General features: G+C 43.1%; 1 protein-coding gene across 8 annotated transcripts in view; it reads left to right on the plus strand.

Moving 5' to 3' along the window:
- Nucleotides 1-16,979, plus strand: part of LOC128143477 (aldo-keto reductase family 1 member B1-like) — a 90,685-nt gene that overhangs the window by 17,526 nt on the left and 56,180 nt on the right. For 2 of the 8 annotated variants that reach the window (XM_052790734.1, XM_052790739.1), the window contains exons 3-10: nt 1,691-1,807; nt 3,154-3,231; nt 3,624-3,746; nt 7,293-7,399; nt 7,554-7,635; nt 8,772-8,855; nt 9,678-9,760; nt 10,530-11,150. The exons of 1 other annotated variant lie outside the window; for it this stretch is intronic. In XM_052790734.1, the coding sequence (XP_052646694.1) occupies nt 1,691-1,807; nt 3,154-3,231; nt 3,624-3,746; nt 7,293-7,399; nt 7,554-7,635; nt 8,772-8,855; nt 9,678-9,760; nt 10,530-10,572 (717 nt within the window). In that variant the 3' untranslated portion in view covers nt 10,573-11,150. Of the gene's footprint in view, nt 1-10; nt 169-518; nt 813-993; nt 1,162-1,690; nt 1,808-3,153; nt 3,232-3,623; nt 3,747-7,292; nt 7,400-7,553; nt 7,636-8,771; nt 8,856-9,677; nt 9,761-10,529; nt 11,151-16,979 lie in introns of those variants that run through there. 5 more of the 8 variants (XM_052790735.1, XM_052790740.1, XM_052790733.1 and 2 more) reach the window with 4 other exon arrangements.

Genomic DNA, 16,979 nt, shown 5'->3' on the forward strand with positions numbered 1-16,979 from the left:
CCACCCCCGCGCCGCGCCGGGGCGGGGCGGGCCCGGCCGCTATTAAAGGCGCTGGGTCGGCAGTCACAGCTGTGGTGGTGCTCTTGGGTGGTGTGCGGGGCTATGGCGACCTACGTGCAGCTGAACACCGGGGCCAAGATGCCCATCCTGGGGCTGGGCACATGGAAGGTAACGGGGTTTGCGGCCGTGTGTTCCCCCCCACACACACACTCGCTGGCGGCGGGAGGACGGCTGCGCCCAGCCCAGGGCCGGCCCTGGCCCTGCCCGTAACCAACCCTGCGGGACGGGCGCCCTTTCCCCGGCCCTGCCCTGGGGAGAGAGGGAATGCGGCTGGGGGCGGCCCAGGCCGGGCGGGCGCAGCCGTGGCTGCCGGCGTCGGGGCTCGACCCGGCTCGGGGCCCGTCCCCACCGCCACCCCGGGCGCCGCGCTGCCGGTGCCACCGACGCCCCGGGCGGCGTCCCGCGCTGGGTAGGGCCGCGCCGCTGCGGCGCTCGGCACCGAGGGTCCCTCCCTGCCCGCCGGCCCCTGGCAGCGGCCTGGGCGAGCTCCTGCGCCGCCGTGGGGCTCTGCCCGGGGGCGCGGGTCGCCGGGGCCTGGGCTGAGGCCCCTCTGCTGGGCCGAGCCCCGCTGGCCGGAGGGCTTCTCGTCCTCGGAGCGGTGTGGGGAAGCGAGGAGGCCGTGGCCCGGCTCTGGAGAGCTGTCCTGGTGTTGGGGCCTCAGCTCTGCAAAGGCGCTCTAGAGCCCTGCCTGGGAGTGGGGTTGCAGAGGAACGGCTGGAGGCTGGCTGGAAGCTCAGCTGCCTCTGCCTGAGGTGTGTACAGACCCAAGAAAGCTGCAGGGAGAACTAGGGGTCTTTTTGATGCTGTTGGTGTCTTTTGCTTTGTTTTAATTGGGGGATTGCTTTGGGTGGGGTGGCTTTCTTAATTTTATCTTGCTAGGAAAAAGGTGTTCAATATATATTGACTAGAGTTTCTTTGGTATTATTTTTTCAGTCCCCACCAGGGAAAGTGACAGCTGCAGTGATGGCAGCTATTGATGCTGGCTACCGTCACTTTGATTGTGCCTATGTGTACCAGAATGAAAATGAAGTTGGGGATGGGATCCAGCAAAAAATCAAGGAAGGTGGTGTGAAACGAGAGGACCTCTTTGTTGTCAGTAAGGTACGGATCTGGTGGTATAGGATCCCAGGAGACACGTGTTTTTTCATAGTAAGCCCCCAGTTCTTTACTTTCCTGCTCTGTGGTGCAGCATGGAACAATTCAGAACATCACTTAGGCCAATTCTGAGACAAGCTTCCTATTTTGCCTCATCCTTTATGGAGAATTATGCAGGGTATGTACCACTGATATGGGTGATGCTTTAAAGTTATCCTGGCATGAAATTCTGCTGTCCTCTTTCATGCAGTATCTGAACTTCTAGTAGGTGAGTTTTAAATGAAGTCTTAATTAATGAAACCAGACTACTGTCTGCCATGATACCGTTCAGTCATGTGTGTGGCCACTGCACATATTGCCCTCAGTATCACAGGCCAGTCCTGCTCACAGACCAAGCCCCATTTGAAGATCAGTAGGATGACCTAGTTTCACTTCACCTTCTGAAGGGGACAGGCACCCTCCTGAACATGGAACAGAAGGGTTCCAGGAGCTTTAACCTAGGAAGTCATGGCCTGCCTTGGCTTTTTGTCTCTAGCTATGGTGTACATTTCATGACAAGCCTCTGGTGAAGGGAGCCTGCCAGAAGACTCTTGCTGCCCTGAAATTGGATTACCTGGATCTCTACCTCATCCACTGGCCTCTTGGTTTTAAGGTACAGTAACAACAATGCCTTTGGCTTTGTCTGTTGTGACTGGCAGTTTTGAAGAGCTATATGGCTTTACAGCCCAGTAATTGCTCCAACCGATGCAGATCATCATGTGTCTGCTCTGTACCAGCTCTGCTCTGGTGCTCAGCTTTATTCTGGCCATGTGAGCGAGGCTCTTGATCCCTACCTCTGAGATTTCTGCTTGCACAGCATCCTCTGCCCTTCTGATCATGGAAGAGGTAGACCTTGAACTAGGGGCGGGTTGCCCTGCTGCAGGTGTAAGTTATAGTGCTCTCCTTTTATTGCCTATGTGTTGTTTTTTACAAATCCAAAGTATGCTCAACTGACAATGATGTGGTTCCCCTGCTGTGGGAATGAGGGCTGTGCTTTGCTGCCTGACAGACATTCTTTCCTCTGCATGTTACAGAATCACAGAACAAGAGAATGTTTCTGTCTTTCATTTCTGTCTTTAATCACTGAGTCCTTTAATACAGTACAGATTGAACTGACCTTTGCTGTAGGAGCCTTAGTGTTCCACAGACCTTGGATTTCAAAAGGTGAAACTTTTTAGTTCCTAACTCTTTTACTGACTGCATGCAAAGGAACTGGTATCTCAGTTTGAATATTTCTAAACTTAGTCTTTCTGTTAGAGCCTCTTCAAAGTCTTCTTTCTACTTGTTGATTCTGAGATCAACTGTTTTTCATAACATCTGTATTTTTAAAATTAGTTTAATAGGGACAGAACTATCAAAGTGAAAATGTGTTGTGGTGTAATAATGTATCAGTAGAAAACAACTGGTTTTGAATGAAGTTGATACCTGGAATGTAGCCCTAACTGGGACACAGATTGTTTTAACATTCCCTATGCCAGCAACTTAAATAATGAGTCTTCCCGTGAAAGACCTGTCAGCAGATCTTGTCCAATATAGACTGAACATGTTCCAGGTCCTAAGTGGGCCCTTATTACACATTTTAATAAAACACTTCATTATGTCCATGTAAGAACTGTGTATTTTTGTAATACAGAAAGTAAACTTGTAAACTGGCTATAATTCTACAAGTGGAGAGTTATGTTTCACCATATGTATTTTGATGAGCCAGAAGACATTGTGTCCAGCAGAAGTACCTGTCTTTATTGGGAGGGCTGGGGGCAAAAATGCTATAATCCCATGGGAAAGGAAAAGAAAAGACTGAAGAATGTAGTTAATGAGTATTAGTATTATCTAATACATATGTAGCTAATAAGTATTAGTATGTCCTGCAGTAGGAGTCTGTACTATCATGGTCTTCAGCTGGTGTTAACCTAACTTCCCACCAAAGAGCGTTTCAAGCATTTTCTTTGTCACTGACAGGCAGGAGAGGAGCTGTTTCCCACAGATGACAAAGGCATGTCTATACCCAGCAACACGGATATTCTACATACATGGGAGGTAAGTTTAGTCACAGTAGGAGAATTGTGTCTTCTGTTCCTAGCAGTCTCTTCCATGTTTTCATTACCTTCAGGAGTCTAAACTGTCTTATGTATGTAGAACTACTTGGAAGGACTTGCTGGTACAATAGTGGATTGTTGGATATCATTATTTTCCACTTCTAACTTGCTGTGAATTTCCACAGTCTCAAAGAATGAGTCTTTGAGCTTTGGTGAAATATGAGACATGGCACAAATATACTAGTGCTCTGCTTTTCTCCTCAGACTTGAACTCTGAAAATCTAAATGCTTATTTTGTGCTTCTCATGAAGAAAATAAGCCATGTTGGGAAGAACATGTTCTTCAGGCCCTCTCATGTATACTACATGCTGACTTTTTGCTTCTTTCTGTTAGGCCATGGAAGAGCTGGTGGATGCTGGTCTGGTAAAAGCCATTGGAATCTCCAACTTTAACCATGAACAGATTGAAAGAATCTTGAACAAGCCGGGACTGAAATACAAGCCTGCAAATAACCAGGTAAGCTGCAAAGTAACAGCAGGCAAATGTTTGAGTGGTGTTGCTTTTTGGTTTTTTTGTTTGCTGGTTTTTGTTTGGTTTTTTTTTTAATAGAATTACTAACCTCTTAGGAAATGAGATTATAGAAAGAGAATGGAGTAGACACAGCATGTTCTCTCAGTCCCACCCTTTAACTGCTTCTTGATGCACAAGGTGCTGGTTTTTTATGGACTTCTGCACTACTGCTTGGAAATCTGGCAAGGAGCAGCTCCAGAATCTTTTTTTTTTGGGGGGGGGGGGGGGGGTGGCAGCAGGAACTCGCATGATATTTAAAAACTTACTTGAAGTAAAACTTAGTATATATATGAGGACCTAACAGAGAATTGGATGACTGTTTTTCAACTCTTCTGTGGAGAGGCCAGTTCCTGTTGCTGATGACTGAGGGAACTGAACAGGAACATGCTTTATGGACTGTTTACAGACTTAATGAGGATTAGGAGGACAGAGCAAATGGAGTTGTGAGGTAGGCCATAGAGTAGAAGTGTCCAGGTATATAGACAGCACTTGAATAAAATATTAGGAAAATAAAGGTGGTAGGGGACCTTGGGAGATAATCTGCTGTAATACACAGCTCAGAGCAGTACAGCTGTGAGATCAGACCAGGTTGCCCAGGGCTTTATCCATCTTCAAAACCTGCAAGGATGGAGACTGCACAGCCTCTCTAGGCAGTGTGCTCCATTGCCTGACCCCCCTGCCTTGGGTGTATGGGGGAGGGAGGGAGGGAGTCATCTTATGTCTGGTCTCAACTTCTCTTGTTTCAGCTTATGTCTGTTGCCTCTTGTCCTCCCACCGTGCACCGCTGAAGAGCTTGGCTTGTCTTTGGATGACCTTCTTTTATGTATTAAAACTGCTGCTAGGAGACCTGAAGCCTTCCCTTGTCCAAGCTGAACGAGCCCAGCTCCCTCAACATTTCCCAATACAGCAGGTTCTCCAGCCCCCAGCCATCCTGGTGGCCCTCTGCTGAATTCATGACAGTCTGTCAATCTTTCTTCTGCTGAGGGGGCTGGGAAGGGGGAAAACTGGACACAGTATTATAAAGGTGGTCTGACAAGTGCTGAGCAGAGGCAGATGATTACTTCCCTCAATTTACTGGCTGTATTCCTGCTGCCAGGGCTCACTACTGGCTCATGTGCAGCTCAGCCTCCTATGGCCCACGGGTCGTTTCTAGCATAGTTGCTTTGCAGGTAGTCAGGCTCCAGCCTGTGTTATTGCCAGGGGCTTTTCCTTCCCAGGTACAGGGCTTTGCATGCAGCCTTGTTGAATTTCTTAAGGCTTTTGTTGGCCTGTTCTTCCTGCCTGAGTGGGTCCCTCTGAAGTGGCAGCCCTGCCCTTGAGTGTATTGACTAGTCCTCCCCTGATTTGGCATCACCTGCAAACTTGACAAGGTTATAGCCTGGCACAAGTTGTGGAAGAGAACAGGTCCCAGGATAGCCCCCTGTGGGAGTCTATCTAGACTTGTCCTTGATTGCTATGGCACTTGAAGGACTGCAGTCTCAGTTATTGATTCATGATTACAAGACCTGGTTAATTTATTGTGTTAGCTTGAGCATATGTACTGAAAAGGGATTTTAACACCTCTTTTCAGAAAGCTAGTAAGATTGTTCTCTGGGCGTCTGTTCAACATAAAACTGAAACATTCTGACAAGTGCAAAATTCACAACTCTCTACTGTGTATTTTCATTATCAGTCCCAATATACTTTTAGGGTACTTAGAAGTCTTATGGTACCTTTCAACATCTGCCACATTATTGCCACTATCACTGTAGTTGATAATTACTGTGGTCTCTTGCATAGAGGTCACTGACCTTACATCTCTCACACTTGCAAATGTTCTCAAGCTCTCTGATTACTATAATCAAGTTAAGCTCAGAGCAATGGGTCTTTGGTCCCTGTCCTTCAAAACATACTGCTTCTGAAGAAATGCTTGCAAGCCTGAAAGCTTGTCTGTTGTTTGCACTTACCAATTGACCTAATGGTGATAGTGCTTCCTGCAAACACTTTCTCTGTGCAGATGTTTCACGTGTAATCCAGTAATCACCTGTATTTGGTGTCATTCCCATTCTTAATTTTACTGCAGTCAGTAGGCACATTGGTTTCATTTGTGGTGAGAAATTAATTTGGCAAGGTAGTAATTACATCACAATGATACTAGTACTTAGTTCAGTAAGTGCTATACTTGATCATTACCACACAGTGTGGATTGCAGTAGCTTAAGATACTTGTTTAAATGTACATTATAGGCTTTTCATCCTGGTCCAAACATAAGACTAGATAATGTAGCTCAGAAGTTTTTAAACTTGAGTGCCAGTGGACAGGTAAGGATGACTTTGCCTTGCTTATATTGCATAAATTCTACCTATTGAATAGTTGAGAAAATAACCAGGTACTCTGTTACTCCTGAGTAACTGTGTTTCTAGAGCTGCTGAAGCAAAATAAATCTGTATAATTTGTCCCCAAAACTGAGTTGTGTCCTGTTGTCCAATATTCCAACATGCCCTAGAAGGGAAATGGCCATGCAAACTTCTGGTAACAGCAGGCAACTAGAACCACAAATAAAGCACTCGAGGCTGTAAACTGATCCCATGTTTTGCACTCTCTTGCTCCACCTGCCAGTAGCACAAGTTTCCAGGGACTTCACTCAGAATGCAGCAGCAGGCTGCAGAAGGTTTGAATGACAGTGTAGTCAAAGAGGTTCTTGGTGTTGCCTACTGAGAAAAAAGTAGTGCTCCCTGGTGTGGAATTATCCTGAAAGTCCTTCTGTGCAAAGTATCAAATATTCATTTTCATTGATTGCCTTCTGACACATGAATAATTCCTGTTACGTACTGCGTATCTGTGCATTAGCTTGCAGAATACAGTTCCTCTGTTAAGGAGTCTGTTTTCTGTTATGTAGATATTCTTAGGGAAATTCATGGTAAGTATGCATGCCTTTATAAAAAGCCTATAGTGGACAGTAAGCTGAAGGTCTAAAATCTGTAGCAGTTAGCCATTCTCACTGTTTGCACACTGAAGGTATTCAGTGTGAGTATTGACACAAAGCAAATAAAAACAAATGAAACAATACCGGTGTTGAAGTTGATATGGTAGTTGGGGAAAGAAAAAAAAAAAACCAAACCCACCACTACATTATGGCATGTTTAATTAGGGATGAAAAGAGAACCTTGTACTTACTGGTCTGCTATCCTATTATTACGACTTTACAGTTCTTTTGTGTGCATTTTAATGAACTGTCCCATTTAAGCAATTAGTGGCTGGTTGTCCTGTATGTTGGAGTTCATATGAATCAGCAAAGTTTTAAGGAGTGGCATTACAGTCCTTGGACCTTTCACTGCAAGGAGAACTACTACAAATAGTAGAAAGGGGGTGGGGGCATACAGAAAACAAAGGCTGTATAGTATCCCGCAGAGATTATAAATTAGAACAAAAATCAGCCTTTGATTTGATTAATCCCCAGAACATGTTAAAGCCGTTAAATCATTGTCAATCTCTGTACTCTTATGTTGGCAGATTGAATGTCATCCATACCTTACCCAGGAGAAGCTGATCAAGTACTGTCAATCCAAAGGTATTGCTGTGACAGCATACAGTCCCCTTGGTTCTCCTGACAGACCATGGTAAGATTTCTTTGTGCTTTGCAAGGGAGCTGGCATGGATTATGCTTGAAACCTTGAGACTACAAGCGCACCATTAATTATTCATCCAGATACAGATCTCTGCTAGGTTGGCTCTGTGGAGGTTTCTTGCCACTGTTTTCTTTTCTCTGTGTAGGGCTAAGCCAGAGGATCCTTCCCTTCTGGATGACCCCAAAATCAAAGAGATTGCAGCCAAGCACAACAAAACACCAGCACAGGTACATAGGTGCTGAAAACTGGGTACCCCTTCCTGTAACAGAGCATAAAGGACAGCTAATGACAATGAAAAGGACAGGCTGGCTCTTCATTCCCTGTCACCTGTGGTGCTCTTCTGTGGTGTTAAGTAGCAACACATGTTTGTTTACCATGTGGCCTGCAATGCATGCTTGCAAGGGCTCTTTGACTGTCAACAAGAAACATTTTCTTGACCCATCTTCAGATGCTGTAACGTTTCAGTCTTCCCACCTCAAGTCCTATTGCAGAGAAGTGAACTCTTGTATAGCCTACTGTCCTGGTTTCAGCTGGGATAGAGTTAACTGTCTTCCTAGTAGCTGGTACAGTGCTGTGTTTTGAGTTCAGTATGTGAAGAATGTTGATAACACTGATGTTTTCAGTTGTTGCTCAGTAGTGTTTAGACTAATGTCAAGGATTTTTCAGCTTCTCATGCCCAGCCAGTGAGAAAGCTGGAGGGGCACAAGAAGTTGGCACAGGACACAGCCAGGGCACCTGACCCAAACTGGCCAACGGTGTATTCCATACCATGTGATGTCCCATCCAGTATAGGAACGGGGAAGTGGGGGCAGGGATTCGCCGCTCGGGGACTGGCGGGGTGTCGGTCGGTGGGTGGTGAGCAATTGCACTGCGCATCATTTGTACATTCCAATCCTTTCATTATTTCTGTTGTCATTTTATTAGTGTTATCATTATCATTATTAGTTTCTTCTTTTTCTGTTCTATTAAACCGTTCTTATCTCAACCCACGGGTTTTGCTTCTTTTCCTGATTTTCTCCCCCATCCCACTGGGTGGGGGGGAGTGAGTGAGCGGCTGCGTGGTGTTTAGTTGCTGGCTGGGGTTAAACCATGACACCTACTAAAAGTCTAGGTGGGAATGAAAGGAACTTAGTATCACTAAACTGGATGGGAAAGGAGAGAGGAGGCCTTCTATATGGGGCTCCAACACTACTCTATTTGCACTTCAGAAAGTGCTGCTTAGAATTCGGGTATGATTTGAAATGCAGCTCTGCAGAAACAGGTTAATTCTGCTGAATAGTACGGGTTACAGAAAACAACTGTTGGAACAGGCTCTGCTTGCCAATAGAACAAAAGCCATCCTCTCTGACTCTGCCTCTTGCAGGTTCTCATTCGGTTCCACATCCAGAGAAATGTGATTGTGATTCCCAAGTCTGTAACACCACAGCGCATTGTGGAGAACTTCAAGGTGAGTCATTAGGAGTGACCTGGGTGCGGGGCATGTTCACGGCTGACATGGCTTCTCCCTGCAGAGCAAGCAGCGATCCTTTCTTACCCTTCTGAAGTCCTTCTCAAGGCAAGAGGACTGGGCTTTTTCTCTCTGTTTATCTACGGTCTACAGAGGGCTAAACTTAAGGTTACAGTTGAAGAGCAGAAGTGAACAAAGTTTTTGGAAACAATATGCTGATCATCTTAGCAGTCACGTTATGTGATGCTTCCTGTTCTGTGTCATGTGGATGAGTTGTCTGACAGAGCTTCCCTGGGGCCTGAGTGCAGTAGCATGCCACAAAAGGCTTATGTAGAGCAAGCGTTATTAAGAAAATGGTCCTGGTGTCCATAAACCGTGTTGCTGCTCTTGATTCAGTGGTCCTTGACTGAAACCAATATTTTGGAAGACAGTTGCATTAGGTGGAATATGAAAGTCTTTCATAGATGTTCCTTTAGAATAGCACAGAAAGGTACCTCTTTCATGAATGTAGGATTCAGGCATTCTGCAACTTCAAGTGCTCTCCAAACTTCTTAAAACAATTGGCACAAGTAACTGCAACTTGAGATTTTTTTGTTAATTCCTCCCTCTCCTTGCTCACCTCCCTCCCCTACTCCAGCTAGTGGAGTCTCAGAAATCCAGAGTGCCATCTTTTTGCTTTCCCTCCTTCATGAAGCAGTTATTTATTCTAACAAGCACCCCTACACTGTGGACTTGTTCATTAATTTTGTAAATTTTTTTTTTTTTTTGCTTACAATCTCTGATTTGTTCAAAGAAGTGATTTCCAGCTGTTTCTCTTCTTAGGTGTTTGACTTTGAATTGACTAAAGAGGAGATGGCAACTATTCTCAGCTTTAATAGAAACTGGAGAGCCTGTGCAATGAGCACGTAAGTGGCAGTGTTGGGTTTTTTTTCAAGCTGTTAAGTTATTGGTATGTCATAATATAGTATATGTAGTTAGAGATACTAGGCTTGATGGAAATTCAGGATATGCAAACTGAATTTCCAAAAGGGTCATCCTCAAAATAACTCTTCAGAGTAAAATTTTAGATGTTCATGTTATGAACCGAATCATGACGAGCATAAAGCAAGCTTCATGTTCAGTCTCCAAGAAACTTTTTGTAGCTGGAATTGCAACAGGAAGCTTTTATCATAATTTTTATTTTGTCCATATTAGAGAAATGGGCATGACATGGACTCAAATTCTTGATTAACTTTGCATGTGGTATTCTGTCTTTCTGCCATGGGCCTTAGGTATATTATAAAAACTGACTGTATGTTCTTCAGGAGTGGTTGGGAAAGTGGGTGAACTTTCAAAAAGTAACATGAGGATTTGCAACTTGGAAGCCTAAAGCCAGATACGAAATCTTTCTTGGAAGGCTGCAAAAAAGGTCATCATGGCAGTAAACAGTGAAACCTTGAATTAGTTGTCTACAAAGCACCTAGGTCGCATTGCCTGAGATGCTTAGAGCCCAAGTAAGAGAAAGCACTCGAGAATCTTTCTGCTTACAAATGTAGTGCATCACCAAAGAAAACAGAAATAAACTGACTGCTTTTATACAGTTCAGCTCCTCCCTTAGTAGCTCTTTGCAGTGGTTACAGCTGCATGTATCGTGTCTGAAAGATACTGTAATCTTTCCTCTTTGATTTCCTGCAGGTGCAAAACTCACAAGGACTACCCTTTCAATGCAGAGTACTGAAGATGGTTTCCTGCCTTTCTCCAGACTTCTCAGATATACTTCTGCTGTTGCCTATGAGTTGTCTACGTAGCTTTCTCACTGCATCAGATGCCCCCCCTCTTTTTTTCTTTTTTTTTCCCCCACAGAGATGCAGTATATGTACTCAGTGACTTTGTGTTGTTTTCTTTTTTGGAAGAAGGAAATGCTAAAATGCTTCTGAAGAGCACACTGTGTGGACTAGTAGATTGTCTTTGCCAAACTGCATGTCTGGAACTGGTAAGCAGAAAACACTGAGAAAGTTTGAACAAGCAGTCACTTTTATTTTGGAATACTGTGAATTGGAGCTAGTGACTATTGTCTGGAAGGACCAGGATATTGGCAGATTTTACATAATTAATGAAGTCTGCTTTTTTCTGATACTTGTGGGTTTGGTTTTGTTTCTTTTTGTAACACTCCATGCTTTTTTCTCTAATTGGAAGCACAAGTTGATTTTGAAGTACAGCAGTTTCTACATGGGTAGCTCTTTGAAAAGTGTATAGGTCCTGGTTTCTTGGTGATATAAAAGCTGGTTTTGCTTATAATAAAATACAGTTTCATTACTGTGTGTAATGAGATGGTTATTTCAGCGATGCTCTAATGGTAATAATGCTGGAGTAGCTGTACTATATCGGCTGTCTCTAGAGATCACACAAAAGCAAGGAAAATTACTGTCCCCCAAGAAATCACATGCTGTTGATGTTAACTTCTTTTGTATGACCCGCTAGCTCTCTGTTGTTCTTATGCTAGTGTGCATGTAGAACACCTGAGTGTGATGAACCTGTGGCCATTGATGCACACTGTAATGTACCTGTGGCCATTGATGAGTCTGAGCCTCTCTTTAGAGTTGTTTTGATATGTCTGACAGCTAATATACTAATGTTTAGATCAGTCTTTATTGTACTGAAGTGATAGTATACTTTGGCTAGTAGGAAACTCATTCCATTGAAGACGTGAAGTCTACAGGGCATCCTATGGGATTGTTTTAGTAAGCAGTAGAAAACTTGTTCTTTCCAGGCAGGCAGCACATGATGCAGGAAAGAATTCTGTGCTTGTACAAGCTACCATTTGCAAATACGGTAAAAATGGATTTCTAAGAAAATCCTGTGTCATGAGCTAGAAGATCAGAAACTTACTACTTTGTTCTGGGAGGACAGAAAAATAAGCTTATAGCTGAATTTTGACATGTGAGGTGTGTTCATCCCTTGGGAGTGTTTTATGGTTTTCACAATACTTGCAGGTAATGGTTTTAAAGTTGTTGCCTTCTGGGAGGTGCTTAAGACTACTCACAAAATGCACTGGTAAAAACAGTGGCTAGTGTTGGGTAATTTTCTTACATGTTCTTGTAAATTTTTTTCAGAGGTCTGAGTAGATCTAGAGTGTGAACTGTCCTCTGAAGGAGGTTATGTAGGTGTGGCAGAAAGGGGGTTCTTTCTGAACAGTTAAAAGAAGGGAGACACCAGAACTATTAATGCATAACCACCCCTAAAGGGTAAGTGTAAGGTGGGATTCTGATTCTATAACTGCATCACATAGTGTACCTTAAAGGGAACTCAGCCAGGTTAAAATGTACTGTGAGTGCAGTTTGTTCTCAAACTATTTGTGAAACAGGTGGCTTGTTTCCGGATACTGATGAAAAGGTACTAAGGAGTCATACTAATTCCAAATTTTTCTTTCTGATAAATGCTGACCATTATATTGAGAAAACAGATTTTGTTATCTTCAAATGCTGCTTTTAAATCTTTCCACTATTGCTGAGGCCAGGCTTTACATGTAACACACTTTTGGTCAGAATAATTTACAATAGGCTGAACAGACAAGACTGAGTTAACTTCCAACACGAGGCAGAGGTAGGAGAGAATCAATGCCTGACTCTAAGCAATATTCTCCTCTAATGCTGATTCTCCTAACATAAATTGATTACAGTCACTTTAAATTCTGGGCTTAAAAGCCAATACAAAAAGCTTCAGCTCTGCAAGTGTTTTTGTGTATCTATAATGTGATAAATAAAAGCCCAAAGGCATCCAAAAACAGAACAGCTAATGTTCTTAGATTAGTCTGAGCTGTGGCAGAAAACTGTTTAGGGCAATGTTGACTTGCTCAGAAATAACATTTTTGTGACAAATGTGTTCTGGCAAGAAGTTACATTGAGGGTCAGGGCTTCTAAAATAGTACATGAGGTTCTGTTAATTTCCTCTGTTTTCATTTCACTGTAACTTTATGAAAGTTTGTGCCTGAAATTTTCCATTCTCAGAGTAGGAATTTTACTGGAGAAGACTTTCAGACAGACTCTTCTGCAGCAGAAGGATGACTAGCTAGCACTCAGGGTGGAGTGGTACTGCGTAACAGGCGCTCTCTGTATTTTGCTGGATGACTTAGTGGGAAAGAATTTGGAAGGGGTAGTTCTGGGACACAGTGCAGTACTTAGCCGGCAGAGGGCTTGGATGCTTGGTGAAATAGGGGTGTGGGAAGAGAGGAAAAAGAGAAGCACCTGAGTGAAGGGACAGTGATGCATAACCTTGCACAGAAGGCAGGCTGTTGTCAGAAAGGATGAGTGGGAAGGGAGTGATAGAAAACCATGTCACCCATAATGATTTTGGATCGCTTCTTTAAGGCCAGATATAATTAAATAAGGCTGAGAGAGAGGAAGAGCCTGTCTTCTAGACTGCAACCACATCTTTGTTTAATCTAGGTTGATCTGGCGATTGTTACAGTAAAATAAATGGCCGTTGTACCCCCATGCTTGTGCCACACTCTGCCTACAAGGGTAGAGGTTTCCTTTCATCTCTTAAAAGGTAAAGTGGAAAGATCAAAGAATTAGATATCCGGAGCCTAGCATTCCTGCTAACTGAGCTCTTCCTGCTATAACTGTTCACAGCATTTGTTTTTGTATTGTGATTTGACAGATCTCTGGGTTTCTGATCAAAGAAATTTTTAGGACAAATACAATCTTGTAGCTCTTCCAATGAAAAGTGGTTGTGTTTTTGTTTTGTGTTTTTGATTTAAGAACTTGTGGTTCAGTTCCACCTTGTTGGCCTCTCTTACTAGACTTTCTCAGGACTCTGCTGCAGCAGTTACACTACTGTGATATTGTAGCACACCCTAGGAAGAGGAGTCCAGCTTGCAGGAAAGATGAAGAGCAGGAGACAGAAAAATCATGTTCTTGGGACTGGTAGAATCAGTACTTGTACTCAAAATCTTTTTCACTTCCAGCTGCACTCTCACTGCTTCAAGTGATACCAGATTAGCAGGCCTTTTTTTCATGTTAAAAGGAAAATGGCTCTGACAGAATAGATCAATTTTCAAAGAATAATGGTGAACTGATTTATGGGGAAAACAAAGAAAATTGGCAGTTATCTCGGTGGAGAACACAAGAGACCTTTTTTGAGAATTTTTGGGGGTAGCAGAGGAGAATACAAGAAGCAGCTGGAATTAGCATCTTGCTGGTTGGAGGTAGGACACCACAAATAGTCTTACAGGCACAGTATGTTTCAGGTTGCAGTTGATGTTGCTTTTGGGAGAAAATGGCTTGACTTCTGATACTGGAACATAAATACACAAGCCTGCCTGGCTGGAATCACTTTTTATGTGATGATCTGTAACTTGGTCTTTGTTTCCCTCTGGGGAAGAGGCAGGATCTCACTTCTTGCTGATCTCACGAGACTGGCACAAGTGCATACTGTAACATTGTGCAGAGTTGTGAAATCCAGGGCACAGGAAACTACGTTATTGAAAACAGGAAAAGAAAATCCTGTATTTGGATTTTTAATCTGTATTCACAATGTTGAAGATACTACTAGAAATCTGGAGTCTTTTGCTTAATTGGGGCACAGAACAGTTGACTCAGGACAAACTATTTTATCTTTTTAATCACTTAATACTCCCCTAGTTTGTCATCTATAAACTCTGTCAGTAACTATTTGTCATCCCTCCCTCTGCCTTGGCCACTTAAAAAGTACAGAGCCCTACCTTATTCTGGCAGGACCTTGCTCATTTAAGCTGAGGCAACTCTTAAAACTTCTTCATAGGCCATGTTGCTCTTGCATTTTAATTTTTTAAAGTGCATGGTACAGGACTGCTAGTACAAACATCTGCAAAACTACATCTTTTTTCCAAATTCTCAGGGGAAAAAAAAAATCGAGCTGAATATACAATCTGTCTTTTCTGAACTTTAAGCCTGATTACAAGCCAGCTGATAGCTGCTCATAAGAACAGCTGAACTGAATCAGACTAAGTATCTACTTACTACAGCATTCTGTCTCCAGCTGTGGCCAAAACAAGTTGAAGATGAGTAAGTTGAGCATTGCATGCAATTGTGTGGGTTTTTTTAAATATTCTGACAGCAACTTAAGATCTTTTGTGTTTAACAGCCATCAGTTAACTCTTTCTTGTTCAGTTACCTTGTGAATCTGTTACATTCCAAGGGAATGATTTTTCACACCTACATATCTTGTGAAGAATTGCTATCTCTTATTTGTTTTGGGCTTGTCTGCTGCTAGATTGATTTGATAGTGCTGACTTTTACAGTGGAGGAGATAGCAAGTGGTCTATTTCCAGTCACACTTTCCAAGCTGCTCCAGATTTAAGAAACTTCTGGCACACTCCCTGCACTGGTGTCAAGTCAAGTAAAGTCTTAGTCTACTTAACTGCTGTCTGTAGAAATTATTCCTAGGCCATTGATTATCCTAGTCAGTCTTCTATAAATCTTTTTTAAGATATAGAGGAAGGCAAGGACCAGAACTTTTTGTGCAGGATTGAATGCAAAAGGTTCATGGAATGGGTGTCTATCTTATTCATTCTTTTGTTTCTTATTCTGTTTGGTTTTGAATGATACTGAGCTCAATATGAGAGAGGTTGGAATTATAATAGATGGAAAATCTGAGCAGCAAAGAGTTTTGAATTTTACCTATTGTTCATTACCTGCATTATCCTGTTTTCCCTCTAAAACATGGACATAACTTTTTTTTTTTTTTTTACCCAGACCCTTTGGAACTTTTAATGAAGGCTTAACTATACCAGAATGGATGAACTGCACAATAAAAGCTCAAGTCATGGGACAATGTGTTGTGATACAAAGGCAAAATGCTAAGCTAAGGTGTTTTTCATTTACTGGGTTCAGTCCAGTGGCATGGATAATCTCACTGCTGACTAGGAAAGATGTATCTGCAGGTTTGGTCTAAGAGCACTGTTACATAGCTGACAGAAACTGAAAATTATTTGGGGATAATATAAACATCTTGTTGTGGTTCCAACAGAAAGCTGATGATTATGCTGCTGATGAAGTAGGGATGAAAAAATAGAAGCTGTTAGTCCTTCAGGAAACTTACTGTGCTCCCTAGAGCTGGTCATGGTGACTTGAGCCTGTTTATTCTGCATCTGACACTGGGAGAATACTCATGGTCTTTTTCCTGAAGCATTTTGTTTGTAGCATAGCATGTTCTCTCCTGGCTTTAAGAGATGGCCTTGGTATTTTCAGCTCTATGAAGTGCCAGACCTGTGGCCTTTTGTATATCTGCTCCTCGTGTTAGACATCGATCCAGCCTGGGGATTAGTAACTAACAGATGCTCCATGGGCCACTGAAAAGTAGGTGGAGACAGACTATCACTGCATGTACCTTGAGGCTACCTGGATAGCAGCATGCAGTTGAATTAGTTACAACCACAGAAAAGGGAGTGGGTTAAATGGCCATCAGTATACGTTTGCTCATTAACACAGGGTTCAGATGAATCTGGAGACTAGAAAGTTTCCAGCACTTTTTAGTGTGTGGCAATACCTCTGCTGCAGGTCCCTGCACTGACAGAACAAATAGAACTCTTTAGAAGACAGTTGTAGCTTGTCCCTTTCTCTCTTCTGCTGCAGTGATCTGACCAACATAACACTTGTTCTTTAGTCAACTGCATTTACAAGAGCAGTAAAACAAGCCTAAGTCTCTACCCCAGCATGTCATGACAATTTTTATTTTCTTAGCAAGCAGGTTCTATGTAAAGTGAAGTCTGAACTCACAAAAAAACCACAGAAGAGGTAGGAAGATTTTTTTGAATCCTCAAAACCAAATACAAGGGAGATCATGCTTTGTAGTTCCCTCTCTACAGGTAGCAGATGCAGTTAGAGCAGTGCCCTTGTGGCATAGATGTTGGGGTGGGTGAAATGGTGAAGCTAGGAAGTGTGCTTCTTGAGCAGCTAATAGCAGCAGGCTTACTGCTGTCATAGGCTGCGGTGATTGCTGTGAGGCAGTGATGGCCTGCTAGAAAGGCACATTGTCTTTAAGTTGTGTGGCTGCAGCTCTGCTGCAAAATAGAGGGTGCTTTATTTCCCAGTAACTGACATCACCCAAATTTTTCTCCTTTTACCTTTGCTAAGGTCTCTGCAGCTGAAAAAGATCTATTGTCTC

The sequence above is a fragment of the Harpia harpyja genome, chromosome 6, assembly GCF_026419915.1.
Source record: "Harpia harpyja isolate bHarHar1 chromosome 6, bHarHar1 primary haplotype, whole genome shotgun sequence".
NCBI classification, from domain to species: domain Eukaryota; kingdom Metazoa; phylum Chordata; class Aves; order Accipitriformes; family Accipitridae; genus Harpia; species Harpia harpyja.